Source organism: Corvus hawaiiensis, chromosome 26 (assembly GCF_020740725.1).
Source record: "Corvus hawaiiensis isolate bCorHaw1 chromosome 26, bCorHaw1.pri.cur, whole genome shotgun sequence".
NCBI classification, from domain to species: Eukaryota; Metazoa; Chordata; class Aves; order Passeriformes; family Corvidae; genus Corvus; species Corvus hawaiiensis.
In genome coordinates, this window is record NC_063238.1 from 45,654,024 (window position 1) to 45,670,319 (window position 16,296).

Below are 16,296 nucleotides of genomic sequence, written 5' to 3' on the forward strand. Positions count from 1 at the left end.
CTTGGGGGGCTGTACTAGGTGAGGGGGGGGCTGGGCGTGGGGGGCACTGTGTGTGCTGGGTGGGAGGTGGGGTCTGTGCTGGTGGAGGGGTCTGGACTGGTGGGGGGGGTCTGAGTGGTGGGACCACGCTGGTGGGGGGGCTGTACTGTGCTTGGGCGGGCACGGGGCTGTGCTGTTGAGGGGGTGCTGGGTTGTTTTTGATGGGGCGGGGTCTCTGCCGTACCGAGGGCCGGGGAGGGACTCTGTGCCGTGCCGGGGGGCTGCGAGGCCGGTCCTGGCCGGTGGCGGGGGGGGGCGGTGTCGGTGCCGCAGGGGCGGGGGGCTGCGGCGGCGGGGCGGGGCGGGGCCGCGGCCGGGGGGGCGGGACGGACCCGCCCCGGAGCTGCGGGACCGGCCGGCAGCGTGCGGGAGCGCGGGCAGCCATGGAGGGGGCGCGGGGCATCCACCACGAGATCGCCTCACTCAAAGGTACCGGGGGGAGGGGGCACCGGGAGGGGTCCCAGGGCCAGGCCCACGGGGACCGGCGGGAAGTCCGCGTCCCGGGGAGGATTCCGCGTCCCGCGGGGAGGGGGGGGGGCGCGTCCCGGGGAGCTCCAGCCGCGCCGCATCCCTCCTGTGCCAGTGTCGCAGCGCAGGCAGGAGAGCGGGGGTCACCGGGAACGCCCCGGCATCACCGTGGGTGCCCCGGCATCACCGGCGTCACCCAGAGTTTCCCGGTGTCACCAGGCCCGTGCCAGGCACCGCCGTGCCGGTGCCGTGTTACCGAGCCGTGCTGCAGAGCCGGCGCGCTGGGGCGTGAGTAACGGGCGCCGGCGGATGCTGGTCACGGGGCTGCTGGCGGCTACCGGCCCCTGTGTCACCGCAGCGGGCAGAGAGCCACCGCGGGGCCCGGCACCGCAGCGAGCCACCGGGCCGGGCTCGGGCTGGAAAGGAGCCCGGCGAGGGTCGGCATGTACCCGGCGAGAGATGGGATGGACCCCGGGAGAGTCGTGGTGGACCCTGGGAGCGTCAGGGTGAAGTCAGCGAGGGTCGGGGTGGCATGGACCCCGGCAAGGTTCGGCATGAACCCCGGCAGGGCCAGGGCGCCCGGCAGCTGTGGCGATGCCGCAGGCCCCAGCGAGGGGCTCCGGGTCGTGTCCCCTCCCGCAGAGCCCGGGCTGCGGCGGGGCTGATTTACGGTGAGAACCATCCCGGCGCCGGGACCCCTGCTGTCGCCGGGACCCCTGCCGGCGCCGGGACTCCCGCTGGCACTGGCCTCATTATGAGCCGGCCTCTGGCCGCGGTGCCCTCCGCAAACAGCCGCGGCTTTGTTCCGCTGGGCACGGGGAGTCCCGCGGCCCCGCCAGACCCCGGCACTGGCACCGGCACCGGTGCTGGCACCGGCGCCGGGAGGGCAGCGCCGGGCCCGTGGCCAGAAGCCGCTGCCACAACCGCTGCCCGCCCCAGATTTGGGGGGCTGCCCCTCTCCGGGCTGCCCGAGGGTTCCATGGGGTGGGGGACAGGACCTGGGTTGGGGAGTACCCCGGCCCCGGTGCTCCCGGCCCGGCCCGGGATGCGATGAGGTGAGCGGAGCTGCGGAGCCGATGCGGGAAGGCTCTTTCCCGGTGGGTGCGGGGGGTGCCGGCGCCCTGCCCAGCACGGGGCAGCGGCGGGACGCTGGCGATGGCCCCGCTGTCACATCGCGTTGGATCACGGCGGGCGGCGGGCGCTGACGCGGCACTTCCCGGAGGGAGCCGCCGGCGCGGCCGTGACCCCGCTGCGGGCTGGGGGTGCGGGGCCGCGGCTGGGGGGGACACGGTCCTGCTGCCCCCCATCACTTCCCTATAGATGCCCCCATTGCTTCCTCCATCACAGACACCATCGCTCCCCCATTGCTGCTCCCCATCATTTCTCATCTCTACTCCCCCATCTTTGCCCCCATCCCTGCCCCCCATCACTCCCTGATTCACTGCCCCTCCCTCTACCCCCAAACCGCTGCCCCCCTCGCTCCTGCCGTCTGTCCCACCCCACTGGGGTTCTGGGGTGCTGTGGGGCTCTGTGGCTGGAACGTGCCGAGGTGGGGCTTAGGCAGGCAACTTATGCTCTCCCAAGGGATCCCCTCTGGGGGGTCTGGCACCCCAGTGCTCACGGGCCCCTGCGCCAGCTATGCTGGGGCCCAGTGGTGGGGACTCTCGCACTGGGAGCCCCATTCCACCACACCCCTCTGCCCTCCGGGATGGCGGGATGGGGAAGTTGTGCGAGTCCTGGTGGGGGCCCCTGGTGACACCAGTGCGTTTACATCAGCCCCCGCGGGTTTGGGATCCCCGCGGCCTGGCAGCAGCCCCCCATGCTTGGGTCATTGCTCCACACCAGTAAACCCCAGTGAACCCCAATGCCACTCCCAGTAGTGCCATTGGCAGGGACAGGGGTGCCGGGGATGGTGCCCCTCCATTCCCCCAATGCTGGCGGGGGGCTCCTGCTGCAGCCTTGCAGTATCCCTGTGCCCCGAGCTCACTGCGCTTGGCCGGAGGGGCTGAAGGAGCCCTGGGGGGGTTCCTCCCCTTTTGGGGTCTGTGGGCCTGGGATCCCCCCGGCATGAGGCAGCCCCCGGCGTGGGGGACACCCTGGCAGCCCAGTTCGCCCCACACAGTCCCTCCTGCTCTATGATGTGGGTGCCACCCACACCCCCTCACGGAGAACCTGGGTATGCCCTTGGAGAGGGGAGTCGGTGCTGGGGGTCCCGCTGCTGCGCCGGGGGCCGTGCTGGGGTCCCCGCGGTGCCAGTGGGGGTTGTTGGGCGGTTCTCGATGCCGGGGGCTCAGGGGCTCGGGCAGCTGCCTCGTCCCCACCTGCCACCCGGAGGGTGTGGTGTGGCACAGCTGTGCCACCACCGCGGTTGTGTGACTGCCGGGGAGTGGGGGGGACGTGGGGTCCCCCTGGGGCTGCCGGGATAAACAGGGGCAGGAGCAGAGCAAATACTGACGTGGCAGGATGTGGCTGCCGAGCCCCGCCTGTGCCCCTGCCCGCACCCGTGCCCATACACCTGCTCGTCCCCTGCCCGACCCCTGCCTGTGCCTCTGCCGGCAGCCGGGCAGTGCGGGATGCTCGGGCGAGCGTGGAGGTGCCGTGCCCGGCTCAGGGCCCCCCCGGTCTCAGGGATCCCCGGGCTCACGGTCCTCTCCCGAGCTCAGGGACACCCGCGGCTCAGGGTCCCTCCCCAAGCTCAGGGTGCCCCTCTCAAGCTCAGAGACCCCCGCAGCTCAGTGTCCCCCTCCCCCTGGGCTCAAGGATCCCCGCGGCTCAGGGTCCCGTCCAAGCCCAAGGACCCCCGCGGCTCAGGGACACCCCCCGGCTCAGGGTCCCACCGGGCACTCCATGGGGCCGGTCCCGGGGCGGGGGCGGGGCGGGACCCGCGGGGGTTCCCACGCAGGAACCGGCCGGGTGGGTCGGGGCGGGAGGGGGAAGGGGGAGGCGGGTCCGGCTGTGCCCCCCCCGGGCGGGCGCCGGGGCCGGGGAGGGGCCGCTGGTGAGTCAGGGCTGGGCCTGGGGCCCCCCCTGACCCCTCCCGACCGGGGGTGGAGCTGCAGCCGCTCCCGCCGTGCCGGCAGCCAGCGCCGCGCCGTGTCGGATCGCGCCGGGACGTGCCGGGCCATACGGGGCTGTGCTGGACTGTACTGGGCTGTGCCAGGCCATACCGAGCCGAACTGGACCATACTGGGCTGGGCTGGACCACACCGAGCCGTGTTGGGCTGTACTGGGCTGTACTGGACCATATTGAGCAGGGCTGTGCTGGGCCATACTGGGCTGTGCTGGGCCATACTGGGCTGTACTGGACCACCCTGGGCTGTACCATACGGAGCTGCACTGGACTCTGCTGAGCTGTGCTGGGTGAGACGTGACCGAGCCCTGTGGCCTGTGCCGTGTGCCGTGGCCTGTGCCGTGCCGCCCGCACCATGGTGGCGGGGATGCTGATGCCGCTGGAGCGGCTGCGCTCCATCCTGGAGCTGCTGTTTCGCGAGGGTGTTCTGGTCGGGGAGCGGGACGGGTGCCCCCGGCGCACCCACCCGCAGCTGCCCGGCGTGGCCAACGTGGAGGTCCGGCGTGCCATGGCCTCGCTGCGCTCCCGCGGCCTCGTGCGCCAAACGGCCGCCTGGCGACACCTCTACTGGTACCTGACGGACGCCGGCATCGCCCACCTGCGCCAGTACCTGCGCCTGCCGCCGGACGTCGTCCCGCGCTCCCTGCAGCGCGTCCCCCGCCCCGCCGCCCCCCCGCCCCGAGGCCCGCCGCGCCACCGCCACCGCCGGCACCCAGCGGGCACGTCCTGCTGGCGGTGACCGCCTCTACCGCAGGAAGGACGAGGGCGAGGGGCACGTGGAACCCGTTGCCGTCACCGCAGGGCAGGGGGTGTCCCAGCCGCCCCCCCAGCCCAGCCCGCCCACAGGTACCAATCAGCGCCCCGGGGTGCTCCTGATGCTCTCGTGAGTGGGGGTGCTCGAGCCCCCCTGCTCCCAGGGGAGGTCTGGGACAAATTCTTGAGCCCCCCTTACCCCACTCTCTTCCTGGCCAAGGATGGGGTGGGGGGTACCTGCAGGCCCCTGAGCTGTCAGAGGAGGGAGGAGGGCTCTGGGGGGGCTCCTCGCCGTGCCCCCCGACCCCATGGGGACCCTGTGGGCTGGAGTGGTCCCTGGTGGATCGGGGGGGCCGGGGTGTACTCAGGTGGCTTCCCGGGGTCCCCAAGAGGCCGGTGGGGTGACGGGGCCTGGGGCGCTGCAGGGGTGTCATTGCTCCACCATGATGGGGAGGGGGCTGTGCCATGGGGAAGCTGGGGCTGTGCTGAGGGGCGCCGTGCTGCGGGGGGGGGGATGTGCTGCGGGGTGCCCGTGCTGTGGGGAGCAGCGCTTTAGGGGGGCCATGGCGGGGGGGGACATTCCGTGGGCACTTTGCGCCCCGAGATCCCCACTGGGCCCAGGGTGGGTCGGACAGACGGCGGCAGCTGGGGCGGGCAGTGCTGGTGGGGAGGGGGCTGCGGCTGCGGGGGGGGGTCCCCAACCCCGCCTCCATGGCGATACGCGATCCCGACACACGATCGGCGGCAGCTGGACCCGGCGGGGGTGCGGGGCGTCCGGTGTCCCACCCCCCCGGGCGGGGCAGCTGTGGTGTCCCTCCGAGGCGGCGGTGAGGGCCCCCCCCCCGATCCCCCCGGGCTGTGAGTCAGCCCGTGGCCGTGGGCAGCCGCCTCCGGTCCAAGTTTCCAGCCTGGAGGCGCCGAGCTCGGTCCCTGCCAGCGCCGTGAGTCACCGGCCGGCGGGGGGGCCGGGCCCGCGGCGCTGCTGCCCCGTGGGTGCTGGTCCTGCGCGGGCAGCACCCACGTCCCGTGGGAGCGGGGGGCGTTCCGCCGAGCTCTGGCCCGGGAGTCACATCTCGCGCTGGGCTCCGGGGCTTCGGTCGCTGCCCGACCCTCGCGTGGGGCGCGATCGCGGAGCCCCGGCCGTCCCGTCCAGTCCCGCCGTGCCAGCGGATCCGGCTCCAGGCTTTCCCTCCGCCCCGGGAGCCGCTGCCGGAAAACCCGGCCTGGAGTTCCGGCTTGCGGGGACGGAGTCGCGCCGGCGGCGGGGAGTTGCGGGGTCCCCGCGGGGCGGAGGGGATCCCGGTAGCCCCCAGCGGCCCCATTTCCCCCCCAGCCCGGCGGGCAGCCTCCTTCGGCGGCGGGGCCGTGCCGAGACCCTTAGTCCCGATGTCACGGCGACCCCCGAGGTGTCGGCCTGGTGACCCGCCCCGGTGCCGGGGGGTCCGGGGGTCCTGGGGCGCCGCCGCGGTCACTCAGTCCCGCCCCTACCCGTGTCATGTTCTAACTCGGGCTCGGTGACGGGCCCCGGTTATTTATATCGGCGCCCGCTCCCTGCCCGCCCCCCCCCCGCCCCCGCCGCCACCGGCGGAGCCGCGCTGCGCCCTCGCTCCGCGCTCCGCACCTGTCCGCACCCTGTCCGCACCTGCCCGCACCCTGCCTGCCCATGAAGGTCGTACCGGGTGGGTGAGACCGGTGGGGCTGCGGAAAGGACGGGGACGGGGGGGCTGGCGCCGCCGGGGCGCGTTGTCCCGGGATATAAAAAGCCGGGATGAAGGGGACACTCCGGGGGGGGGGGGGGGGGAACACGGGAGGGGGGGGTCACAGGGGGGCCCTGCCGGTGCGGCGGGCAGGAGGCGTCTCCGCGCCGCGGTTCGGGAGGGGTTAAGGCGGAGCGGGCGCTGCCCCGTGGGGGCGGGCGCTGGTCCGTCCCTGACCCGCCGAGCCCGGCCGGTGCCGAGCCCGTCCCGTGTCCCGCATGGAGGACACCGGGTCCCTGTTCCCATCGCTGGTTGCAGCGGGACACGCAGCATCCCTCGCCCTGGTCTGGTACTGGCGGCGGCAGCGGGACGAGCCGGGGGGCACCGGTGAGTTCGGCTCCGCTCAGCCCCCCCGCGCTTCGCTCGGCTCGGCCCCTCGCCCCGCCCACCGGCCCCGGGAAGGGGGAGCCACACAACACCTGCAGCCCCGCTGGGTCCCGTGTGGGTGGGGGTCCTGGGGGGATTTAGGGGGGACCCACCCACGGTGGGGTGGGGGACAAGGGGACAGACCTGCTGGCCTGAGTTCTGGGGGGCTTCACCTGTCATGGGGGAGCATCCTGGTGGGAGCGGTACCCAAGCGGTGGGAGCGGTACCCAAGGGTGACTCAGCACTGATAGAGTGTGGCCCCCCAGTGCCCCCTCCCGTGCTCCCCCGCTCCACTCTGACGCTTTTACGAGTGGAGGTCCCGACAGGAGCTTCCTGGCACTGGGCTGGCTGCCCAAACCCTTCCCCAGCATCCTCATCCCGAGGCATGAAGCTGCCAAATATTTTGGGGTCGGGTATCTGGTGACGGGGGGGGGGGGGGGGGGAGGCGGAAAGGGCCGGGAGGATGCCGGTGTCTGAGGGTCCCACGAGACCCCCACACGCCCCTCCGGCGCGGCCGCAGCCACCCGCATCCCAGCTACCGGGGCTCTGCCGGCGGCCCCGGCCCTCCCCCCCCGGCGCTTTCCAGGGCGTTGGCTGCGGCTTCCGTCGATCTGTGTGCGGCACTGGGCACCGTCACGCCGGGATGGCTCCGCTCCCGCGGCCGCCGCGCTTGGAATCCACCACCAGTCCCGCGGCCGGTGGGAGCCACGGTGGCCGCTGCCGTTGCCGGTGTCAGATAAGGCGGGCAGGGCACCTTGGCCGGGCCGGAGCCCCCCGCTGCTCGCAGCCGGGGGGGGCCGCTGTCCCTGGCGCCGGTCCAGTCCGAAGGACACCCCCAAGGTCGCACCTGCCGGGGCCCATCATCCCGCTGCGCTGTGCCACGCCGCGACCCCCCCGAGCTGGGAGCTCCCGGGGGGCTCCGGCAGCACCGGCTGCTCTCGGTGGTGCTGAGGGCTGCGTTTCTGCAGTCCCTTCGGGGCTCGGGGCTGTGCCACCGGTGGTCCCCGTGCTCGGTGGCGCCACGCCGGGGCAGTGGGCTTGGTTTTGAGCGCTGTTCCTGGAACCCTCGTGGCGGGGGAACGGGGCTGCCCGATGCCCACGAAGGGGCTGCCCGGTGTCCGCGGGGGGCTGCCCGATGCCCTTGGGGGCTGCCCGGTGCACATGAGGGGCTGTACCAGCTGCTCTTGGTGTCACTTGTGGCGCAGTGTCAAGTCAGGTGTTTTCGGGGGACACCACAGCCCAGCCGGGACTCCCGTCCTTGTCTGCATCTCCATGCCGGGCTGGGGGGCAGAGGGCTGGGGAAGCTCGGGGGGGTGAGGCAGAGCTTGGCAGCCTGGGGGTGGCGCCGGCTGGTTTTGGCACCAGGATGCCGCTGTTTGTTTGGCCCCGCTCCGGTTTCCAAGGCTGCCAGAGACGTGGCGGCAGTGGGCGGGTGGGGGCCCCAGAGGTTTGGGAACCCCCCCCGTGTCCCCCTTTCCGCTCCACTCAGCTTTTCCACCGTGCTGGTGGCTCTGGCTGTGCCAGGCCGGGAGGGTTGTTGGATGCTGCTTCTGGCCGCAGCTATGACTCACCAGTCTCGAGGGGCTGTGGCTGGCTACCACCGGCATCCCTGGCGCAGCCCCCCCCCCGACACGGCCCCCGCCCCGCGGTACCGCCTCTGGCAGCCCTGGGGAAACTCTTCCCGCCACTGTCCCACGTCCTGCGCGGTGGAGCCGTGGGAAGCGTCCCAGAGCCCTGGGAAGCGCGTTGGAGCCGTGGGAAGTGTGTCGGAGCCGTGGCAGCGTGCGGGAAGCGTGGCGGGCGTGGCAGGCGCATCCCACGGGACACGTGTCCCGTTCCAGGCGGTTTTCCCCACTCGCCAGCTGCTATCGCCCTGGCTTGGCCCCCCCGGCTCCTTATCTCCGCAGCACAGATGGGACGCTGCCGCTGCCGTGGGGCTGAGCCGTGGGTCGGCACCGTGCCATGCCGTGCCGTGCCACTCCCAGCCCCCACTCCTGGGCCTTGCTGCTGACCTGGTTCATCCTGGCTGGCTTGTGCCATGTTGGGTTTTAACACTAAGATTCCCTGAGACACCCCTGAGACTCCCCCGGAGACCCCCGTGCTCCCCGCAGCAGAGATGTGCCTTGCTCCAGCAGACCCCTCAACACCCAGGGTGCTGACACGGGCTGCAGCCGACCTCAAAACGCTTCAGTGACTCCCTGACCTGATCCTGTGCCGTACCGTGCCATGCCTGTGCCAGGCCATGCCCATGCCGTGCCCATGCCTGGTGGTTCGAGCCTCTCCAGCTTTGTCCCAGCTGCTCGCTGCGCCCTGCCCACAGCCGTGCGGGATTGGGGGGTCCCAGCAGAGTGGCCGGGGTTGGGCTCCACGCTGCCCAGGAGCAGGAGGAGCCGGGCTGGCGGAGGCCGTGGGCTGTGTGAGTCACTGACCGCTCTCTGGCCGCGCTCCGGGCGCGGATTCCGCTGCACTCCCACCAGACGCGGCCGGACGTGGAGCGGGGCGGGGGGCGCCGGGCCAGGACGCGCGATGGGCTTCTCGCTCTGCTGTTGTTGCTGCTGCGGGCCAGGAGAAGGTGACCGACCTGCGCGCGGGGGGTTGGGGGCATCGGGATGCCGTGGCATCCCCCAGGACCCCCGTTCCCGCCCCCGGCCCCTTCCCAGCACAAACAGGTCCGGCCCTGCGTGTGCTGGCGGGCTCGTCCGGCCGCGGGGCGGGGGCAGTGGGACGCGGCGTTGAGCACAGGGGGTCCCGGCAGCTTGGGGACCGGTACGGTGGGGACCCACCGGAAAACACGCTGAGGGCTCCCCTTGGCACATGGACCCCTGTGGAGCCTGTGGGGAGAAGAAGCCGGGAGGAATGAGTGCTGGAGTAAGCGGTTCGCAGTGCCCCCACTCCTGGGAGCTCTGTGTGTGTGGAGGGGCCAGGACGCGGGTGCTGGAGATGTCGGGGTGCCCCGTGGCTGCAGTACTGTGTGGTCCTGGGGGCACCGTGTGGAGGGGTGAGGATGGGGAGAAAAGGGGAGTTCTGGGTGTGTGGGGTGCAGAGACCCAGCACCGGGGTCCTGAGTGCAAGAGGGGGTGTCCCGTCTGGAGATCCCCCCGGGCTGTGGGGTGGAGTTTCCCCTCGGGTCCCCCTGGGTTGCAGGGACGGGGTGTCGTCCCCGGATCGCTCCGGTTTCCCCGGGTGCTGCGGGCGGTGGCGCAGCCGGGGCCGCCGGGGGGAGGGCGGGGCGGAGCGGGGCGGGTCCCGCCCGTTTTCTCCCCCCCCGCCCGTCCCGTCCGCCCGGTGCCGCTGGTCGGTCCCGGCCGTGGGTCCGTCCGTCGGTCGGTCGGTGGATGGTGGGTCCCGTCCAGTCCCGTCCGGTGGAGCGGCGCGGCCATGTCGGGCCCCGGTCCCGGTGGGGACTGGCTGAGCGGCAGCTCCGGGCCCGAGAGACGACGGTACCTGAGCGCCCGGCTCTGCTGCACCGGTGACCGAGGGGAGAGGGGCCGGGGGGGGGCGCGGGGGAGGGAGTGGAGGGGTCCTGAGACGGAAAGGGGGTGCGGGGGGGCTCGCGGCGGGACGGGGGCTCCGGGAGCGGCGGGAGGGCGGGGGGAGACGGGGAAGGGCGGGGTATGCGCGGAACCCCCCCCTTGAGCAACGCCCCCTCTGTGACCCCGCCCTCAGGGCCAGGGTTAGCTGCGCTGAGTTTGGGGCGGGCTCAGCCGGGAGGGTGTGAAAGTGTAAATGTGTGTGCGTATTTGTGTGTGTGTGTGCGCTGGTACGCGTCTGCTCAGGTGTGCACCAGCGAACGCTCGTGTGCGTACGCCCGTGTGTGTGTCCGTGCACTCGAGTGCGTAGAGGTGTGCATGCGAGCGTGTGTGAGTGTGAACGATGCTGCACGTGTGTCTGTCCGGGGGCTGTGTGTGTGTGTAAGTGAGCTGCTGCACACTCATGCTTGTGTGTGTGTGTGCGCACACCTGTATGTGCCAGTGCACACGTGTGTGTGAGCATGTGCCCACCTCTGCGGGCCAGTGCACGCGTGTGTCAGTGTGCACGTGTGCGTGTGTGTGCGCACCCGTGTGTCCTGCTGCACTGATGTGTTCTGTGCGTGTGTGGTGTGTTTGTGTGCCTCTGCACACTCACGTGTGTGCGTGTGTGCACCCCGTATGCGTGTGCCTGTGTCTGTGTGTGCACGCCGTGTGTCTGTCTCAGCTCAGCTCCCCGTGCCCACCCACCCTGGGGTGCTCCCACACCGCGGGGAATCCCCGGTGCTGACCCTCTCCCCGGTGCTGTCCCTTCGCCCCCAGGTCCTGACTCTCCCCCCGGTGCCAACACCCCGCTCGCTGCCGGCGGCCTCAGACCCCGCCGCCTCCCGGCCCTCCCTGGCGTGGGGCTCGAGGTCTGCCCCAGCCCTGGTGCGGCCGGGCCGGTGCCGGGAGCCCTCGCAGTGATTTGCTGCCCCGTTGTCCTGGCCTGGTGCGTGGCGGTGTCACCTGGGTGTCACCGCAGCGCTGGGTACAGCCCCGGTGCCGGCAGCGCCCGTTCTGTGCCCGCGGCCGCGGATGCCGCAGGGTGCGGGCGCCCGGCGCAGTGTCGAGGTGGGGGCGGCTCGGCGGGTCCCGGGGGCTCCCTCGGAGCCCGGAGGGCGAGAGACGCCGTGGGAGGGAGCCAGGCCGGCCCGGTAGCGTCGGCACCCGCGGGCGAGGCTGAGGCGCTCCTGCCCGGCCGGCCCGGCTGGCCCGGGAGCCGCCGGAGCCCGGAGCTGCCAGGGCCGGGAGCCGGGCGCCGCCTGCCCCGGGAGCCGCCGGGGACGGTGCCAGGAGCCGCCCCGTCAGGTCTTCAAAGCGCCCTCTCTGACGCCGCCGCGTCCTCCCGGTCGGTACCTGCCGGAGCCGGGGTGCCGCAGCCGGGGGGTGCCGGTGCTGGCGGTGCTGGAGCGGCGGTGCCGTCCCGCCCCTCACCCTGGAGCGATCCCAGGCTCTCGGTCGCGGCTCAGAACCCGCCGGCCCTGGCCCCGGTCCCGGCCCCGGCCCCGGCTCGGCACGTCGGGGGCGGTTCGGCCGGTGAGAGCGCGGTGCCAGGGCAGAGAGGTGCCACCCTTGTCACCGCCGTAGCAGTGTCACCGCTGCGTCCCTCTCCCGCCCGGTGGCACCTTCGGCCGTGTCGCGGTAGCCGCGGCTCCGGGGTGCCCCTGCCTCCCCCGACGTGCGTCAGCAGGGCTCCCACCGCGCTCCGGGCGCCAGATGTGCCTGTGCCAGATGCGCTCTCGGCGGAAAAATGTGCGTGCCGGGGCTGGGGCCGGGCCGGTGCCGCCCGCATTCCGCGGCGGCCGCGCTGGCTCTGCCCCAGCGGGCATCGGGCCGGCCGCGGCTGCCGCTCCCTGACGGGCCCCTGTACCCACAGAGTGTCACAGGTGGGTGTCAGGGGTGGGTGTCACGAGTGGGCGGGGGCCGGCGGGGCTCCCCGTGGCGCCGCGGGCGCGCGGTTGGACCGTGAGTCACCATGAGACGCGGCCACGGCCCCGTGTCCTTGGACTCCACACTGGGGACGGGCAATGCCCGCCGCTGCAGAAAGGGGCTGTTGGGGCGCAGACTTGGGCGTTAGGGTGCAGACATGGGTGTTGGGGTGCAGACGTGGGTATTGGGGTGTTGGCTGTGCCAGGCTGGCAGCGCTCAGGGCACCCGCAGCTGCACTTTCCCCAGCAGCTGCCACCCCTGCCGTGGATGGCGTGGGTGACGTTGGTGACATGGGTGCTGCGATGGGCAGGACTGACAGGTCCCTGTCACCCCAACTGGCTGTGGATTCTCAGCCTGGGCCAGCCACCCCAAGGAGGGATGCAGCACCCAGTGGGGCACAACCCCTGCATCTGCCCTGTGGTCCCCACAACCGATGTTGTCACCCGTTGGGGGAGTGCGGTGGGAGAAGAATCCCTGGGGAGGGGGGATTCCTACAGTGCTGCCAATTCCCCCACCCGATGCGAGAGCCCGTGGGGCCTGTGGGGCACAGGGCAGGGTGTGGGTGCTGTCCTGGGGGGCTTGTCAGGAGCGGAGCCGCTGGAGGGGCTGGTGTGTGCAAGGGGAACCCGGGGGAGTCTGTGGGGCTCAGTCCCACATCCTGGGGATCCTGCAGCCCAGGGGATTGTGACTCTGAACCCCTCAAGACAGGCCCCAGGGATCAGCCCCTCAAATGTGGGACCTGGGACCGGGGCTGGTGAACCTGGGGGGCTTGAACCCCAGGTGGGGGGAGCAGGGATCCTACTGTGTCCGGCTGTGTGCTGGGGTTTCTGGGGTGGTCCCTGGGCTGTGGGACCAGGTGGTGCCAAAACCCCCACAGGGACTGAAGGCCCCAGTTGGGGGCTGGGATGCTAGGGAGCCCCTGACCATGGGGGCCAGAGGGGTCCTGGGGACCCTCTGTGGTGGGTTAGGAGGGTCTTGAGATGGAAACCTGGGCGACCTGGGTCTCTGAAGCTTGGAAACCTGGTGGTCCTGAGGTGTGGTGACTGGGGGTCCAACAGCCCCAGGCTGTGGGTCCCACCCTCCTGGACTTGTGAACCTGGAGGTCCCAAGGCCCCGAGGTGTAGGGCAGGGGGTTTGGCTGCCCTGGATGAGGGGGTGAGCAGTTTCTGAGCACCCCGGTCTTCAGGAACGAGGGTCCCGCTCCCTGCGCTTGCAGATCCGGGGGTCTCACGGCCCCATGTGTGGGACTGGGGGTGCCGGCTCTCCATGGGGTGCCCCATAGCTGGTCTGTGGGTCCATGTCCCATCCCGGCTGCAGGCGCAGGAAAGGAAGGGTTAAAGCTCGGGAGTTTCCTGTGGGCAGGGTCGGGGCGTGGGGCGGGGGAGAGAGCCCCGTCTCCTCCCCGGGCCGCCCCACTCGCGGCGGGACCGGCGGCGGAGCGGGAGGGGAGAGCGGCTGTGTTGGGGCTCAGCATGTCCCGGCCGCGGCGCAGCTCGGAGGAGGCTCCGGCGGTGACCGCCCGAACGGGCTCTGAGGACAACCTGTACCTGGCCGTGCTGCGGGCGGCCGAGGGCCGCAAAGGTACCGCGCCATTGCATCCCCCAGCCGGGGCGGTGTCCCCAGAGCAGGCTGCGGGGCAGAGCCCCGTACCAGGGCGGCGTCCCTGGGGGACACCCCCGTGCCCATGGGTCCGTGTCCCCGGGGCCGTGGGCCCCCAGGCAGGCCGTGGGGTAACCCTCCACACCAGAGCGGTGTCCCTGGGGCAGAGCGCCGTGCCGGGGCGGTGTCTCCAGATGGTTCTACCCAGGGCAGGCTGTGGGTCTGACCCGCCACGCCGGGGCGAGGTCTCCGGCCAGGCTGTGGGGCAGACCCCCATGCTGGGGCGGTGTCTGCGGGACGGGTTTTGGGGCAGACTGGGGCAGACCCCACGCCGCCGCCCAGCTCCATCCCCGGTGCCCGCGGTCGCTTCCTGCCACGCCCTGCCTGGCCGCCCGACCTGGCCGCGGCGCTCATTCTGCCGCCGCCGCGGGGTGGGCGCCGCTCTGGGGACCCCTTGAGTGTCAATGTTGTGGGCGCGGATGCCGGGGTATGGTGTCGGTGCCCCCCCGCTCGGCGCGCACTGTGCCCCACGTTTCCTTCCTTCCTTCCTTCCTTCCTTCTTCTCGCACCGTGGCCACTCCCGGCCCGGCACGCCCTGGCTGGGCCGCTGAGCGCCCGTGGGCCCGCGGGGCGATTCGGGCCGTGCAGCATCCCCGGGTGCTCTCTCGGGCGGGGGATGTTGGTTGTGCGGCGCTGGGTGCTGCGTGGGCAGATCCCGGCACGCTCCGGCAGGGCAAGACCCAGCATGCGGCGCCCGGCTCGCCACGGCGAGGGCAGGGGGGCGTTGAGGCTGACACGGCACCAGTGGCATCGCCCCATGTGCGTGGGGTGTCCCTTCTGTCTCTGACCCCTCTTGGGCATCAGGCTGGGTCTGGCACTGGCGGTGACACTGAGGCCCACAGGGAGCAGGGACAGGAGAGCGGGTGCTGGCAGTGGAGCGCAGGGCACTGGGGGGGGTTAGCAGGGCCCAGGGCAGTGGGTGCTGGTAGCGGGTGCTGGGGAGCTGGGTCCGGCGTGATCCCAGGTTCCCATCCCAATGTGTCACCATTCCCATCCCATCCCATCCCCTAATGACAGGGCAGCGGGCAGGGAGTGCCGTGACTCACTGTGGCCCTGTTGGCCCTGTGCCCACAAAGAAGGGTGTCCCGGGGGTGTGGGGTGTCCCGGGGTGTCCCACGGCTCTGGCAGTGCAGACGGTGCGTGGGCTCATCTCGATCCCATACATGTCCCACCAGGGCCCTGCCTGTGGGGCCAGGGCTGTGCCGGGGTTGTGCCAGGACAAACACCCCGTGGCCTTGTCTCTGTACCATACTAGTCCCACTCAGTCAGTGCCCACTGAGGCCAGGGCAGTGCTGGGGCTCCTTGCCGCAGTGCCAGGGGGCTCAGGGTTGGGTGGGCACCTCCTGCTCTGAGCAGTCACAGAGACACAGAATATTCTGAGGTGAAAGGAGTTCCACAAGGATCACCAAGTCCAACTCTTAATTTGTCCATACTGGGGTTGAACCTGCAGCCAGTTCTGGCCAGCTGATCTAACCTTAGTGCTCAGCGCTGAAGTGCTGCTGGGTGCTGGCGGGTGCTGGTGGGTGCTGGCATCGTGCTGGCACGCTGGGGCCAATCCCCGTTAGCTGTTTCCTTTCCCCACACCCCGTGACTCACTGTGGTTCCCCAGAGCTGTTGGCTCATCGTTTCCTGCGCCAGCCATGCCCTGCGGTGCCACCGGCGGGGTCTGTTTTTTGCCATGCCGTGACCCTGGTGCCACTGGCTCACCTGTCCTTCTCGTCTCTTGCAGATGAGCGAGATCGTGTCCAGAAGAAAACCTTCACCAAATGGGTCAACAAGCACCTTATCAAGGTATGGGCACCGCCAGTCCAGCGGGCACCACTGCCCCAGCAGTCCCTGGCCCCAGGCCCTGAAGCACCCCCAGCCACAGCCCCGTGTGCTGGTGTGGCCGAGGATGTGGCAGCGGAGGGTCCCTGGTGCCAGTGCCGGTGCTCTTGTGCCTCACCTGTGGCTGAGGCCTCTCAGCTGCTTCCATGGAGGGGTCTGCCCTTGCAGGCAGGATCTGCCCTCCTGCTGCCCTCCCATGTATGCCAGGAGGGAATGGTGCCCCTGGCACGTGGGGATGTGTCCTGTGCTTTGATGCCCTCACTGCTGTCCCACTCCTGCCAGTGCCTATTCCCTGCCAGCGTGCTGGGCCCATGGCCACAGGCAGAGCCCCACCTTGGCACCTGGCACACACTGGGACATGCCCCAGCCCCTGGGCCAATGTATCTCCACATGTCCCTGACCCTGCAGTGCCATCGTGGTGCCACCACGCTCTGCCCATCCTGGGTCCCCTCTCTGCTCTCTCCTAACTGCTCTCTTCTCTCTGCCCTGCGCAGCACTGGCGAGCAGAGGTAGGTCCTTCCTCTCTCTCTCTCTGTCCCACCGCGCTCTTCCTCTTTGCACACCCTCCTTTCCCCACGCTGGGAATGGACCCCTGGGGCTGCCGCTGTGGTAGGCAGTGGGTCTGACCCCTTCATGGTGGGCGGTGGGTCCAACCCAGCATGGTGGGCAGTGGATCTCTGTGCATGCCAGAGTGATGCCAGAGTGATGCTGGAGTGATGCTGGATCCATCCTGGCACGGGGGGAGCTGCTTTGTGTGTTTGGGCGGGACATGGCACTGGGGACAACAGCTGCACTTGGGGCTGTGTGTGAGCACCCGCTGTGCTGGGGGGTCACCGGGCGCCCACCCCGGTGTTGGGGTGGGGGATGCTCAGCTGTCAGGGGTGGGGGATGCTCAGCTGCCCCCAGCCCCCTGAAACCG

The 16,296-nt window shown here is 71.5% G+C and overlaps 2 protein-coding genes across 2 annotated transcripts in view; both read left to right on the top strand.

The window, feature by feature from the left end:
* The first annotated feature begins 3,578 nt into the window (after window positions 1-3,578).
* Window positions 3,579-15,325, top strand: LOC125316917 (plectin-like). The gene is made up of 2 exons (XM_048286331.1): window positions 3,579-4,423; window positions 15,280-15,325. Exon 1 carries the CDS (start codon window positions 3,933-3,935, stop codon window positions 4,314-4,316), a length of 384 nt encoding a protein of 127 aa, XP_048142288.1. The 5' UTR covers window positions 3,579-3,932; the 3' UTR covers window positions 4,317-4,423; window positions 15,280-15,325.
* Window positions 8,951-16,296, top strand: part of PLEC (plectin) — a 62,042-nt gene continuing 54,696 nt past the window's right edge. The window contains 3 exon segments of the mRNA XM_048329228.1: window positions 8,951-9,025; window positions 15,280-15,341; window positions 15,872-15,886. Of these exon segments, the coding sequence (XP_048185185.1) occupies window positions 8,980-9,025; window positions 15,280-15,341; window positions 15,872-15,886 (123 nt within the window). The 5' untranslated portion in view covers window positions 8,951-8,979.

What these genes read in the sequence shown, in the direction of transcription:
- LOC125316917 (XM_048286331.1), top strand. Translation starts at nt 3,933, where the DNA reads ATGGTGGCGGGGATGCTGATGCCGCTGGAGCGGCTGCGCTCCATCCTG.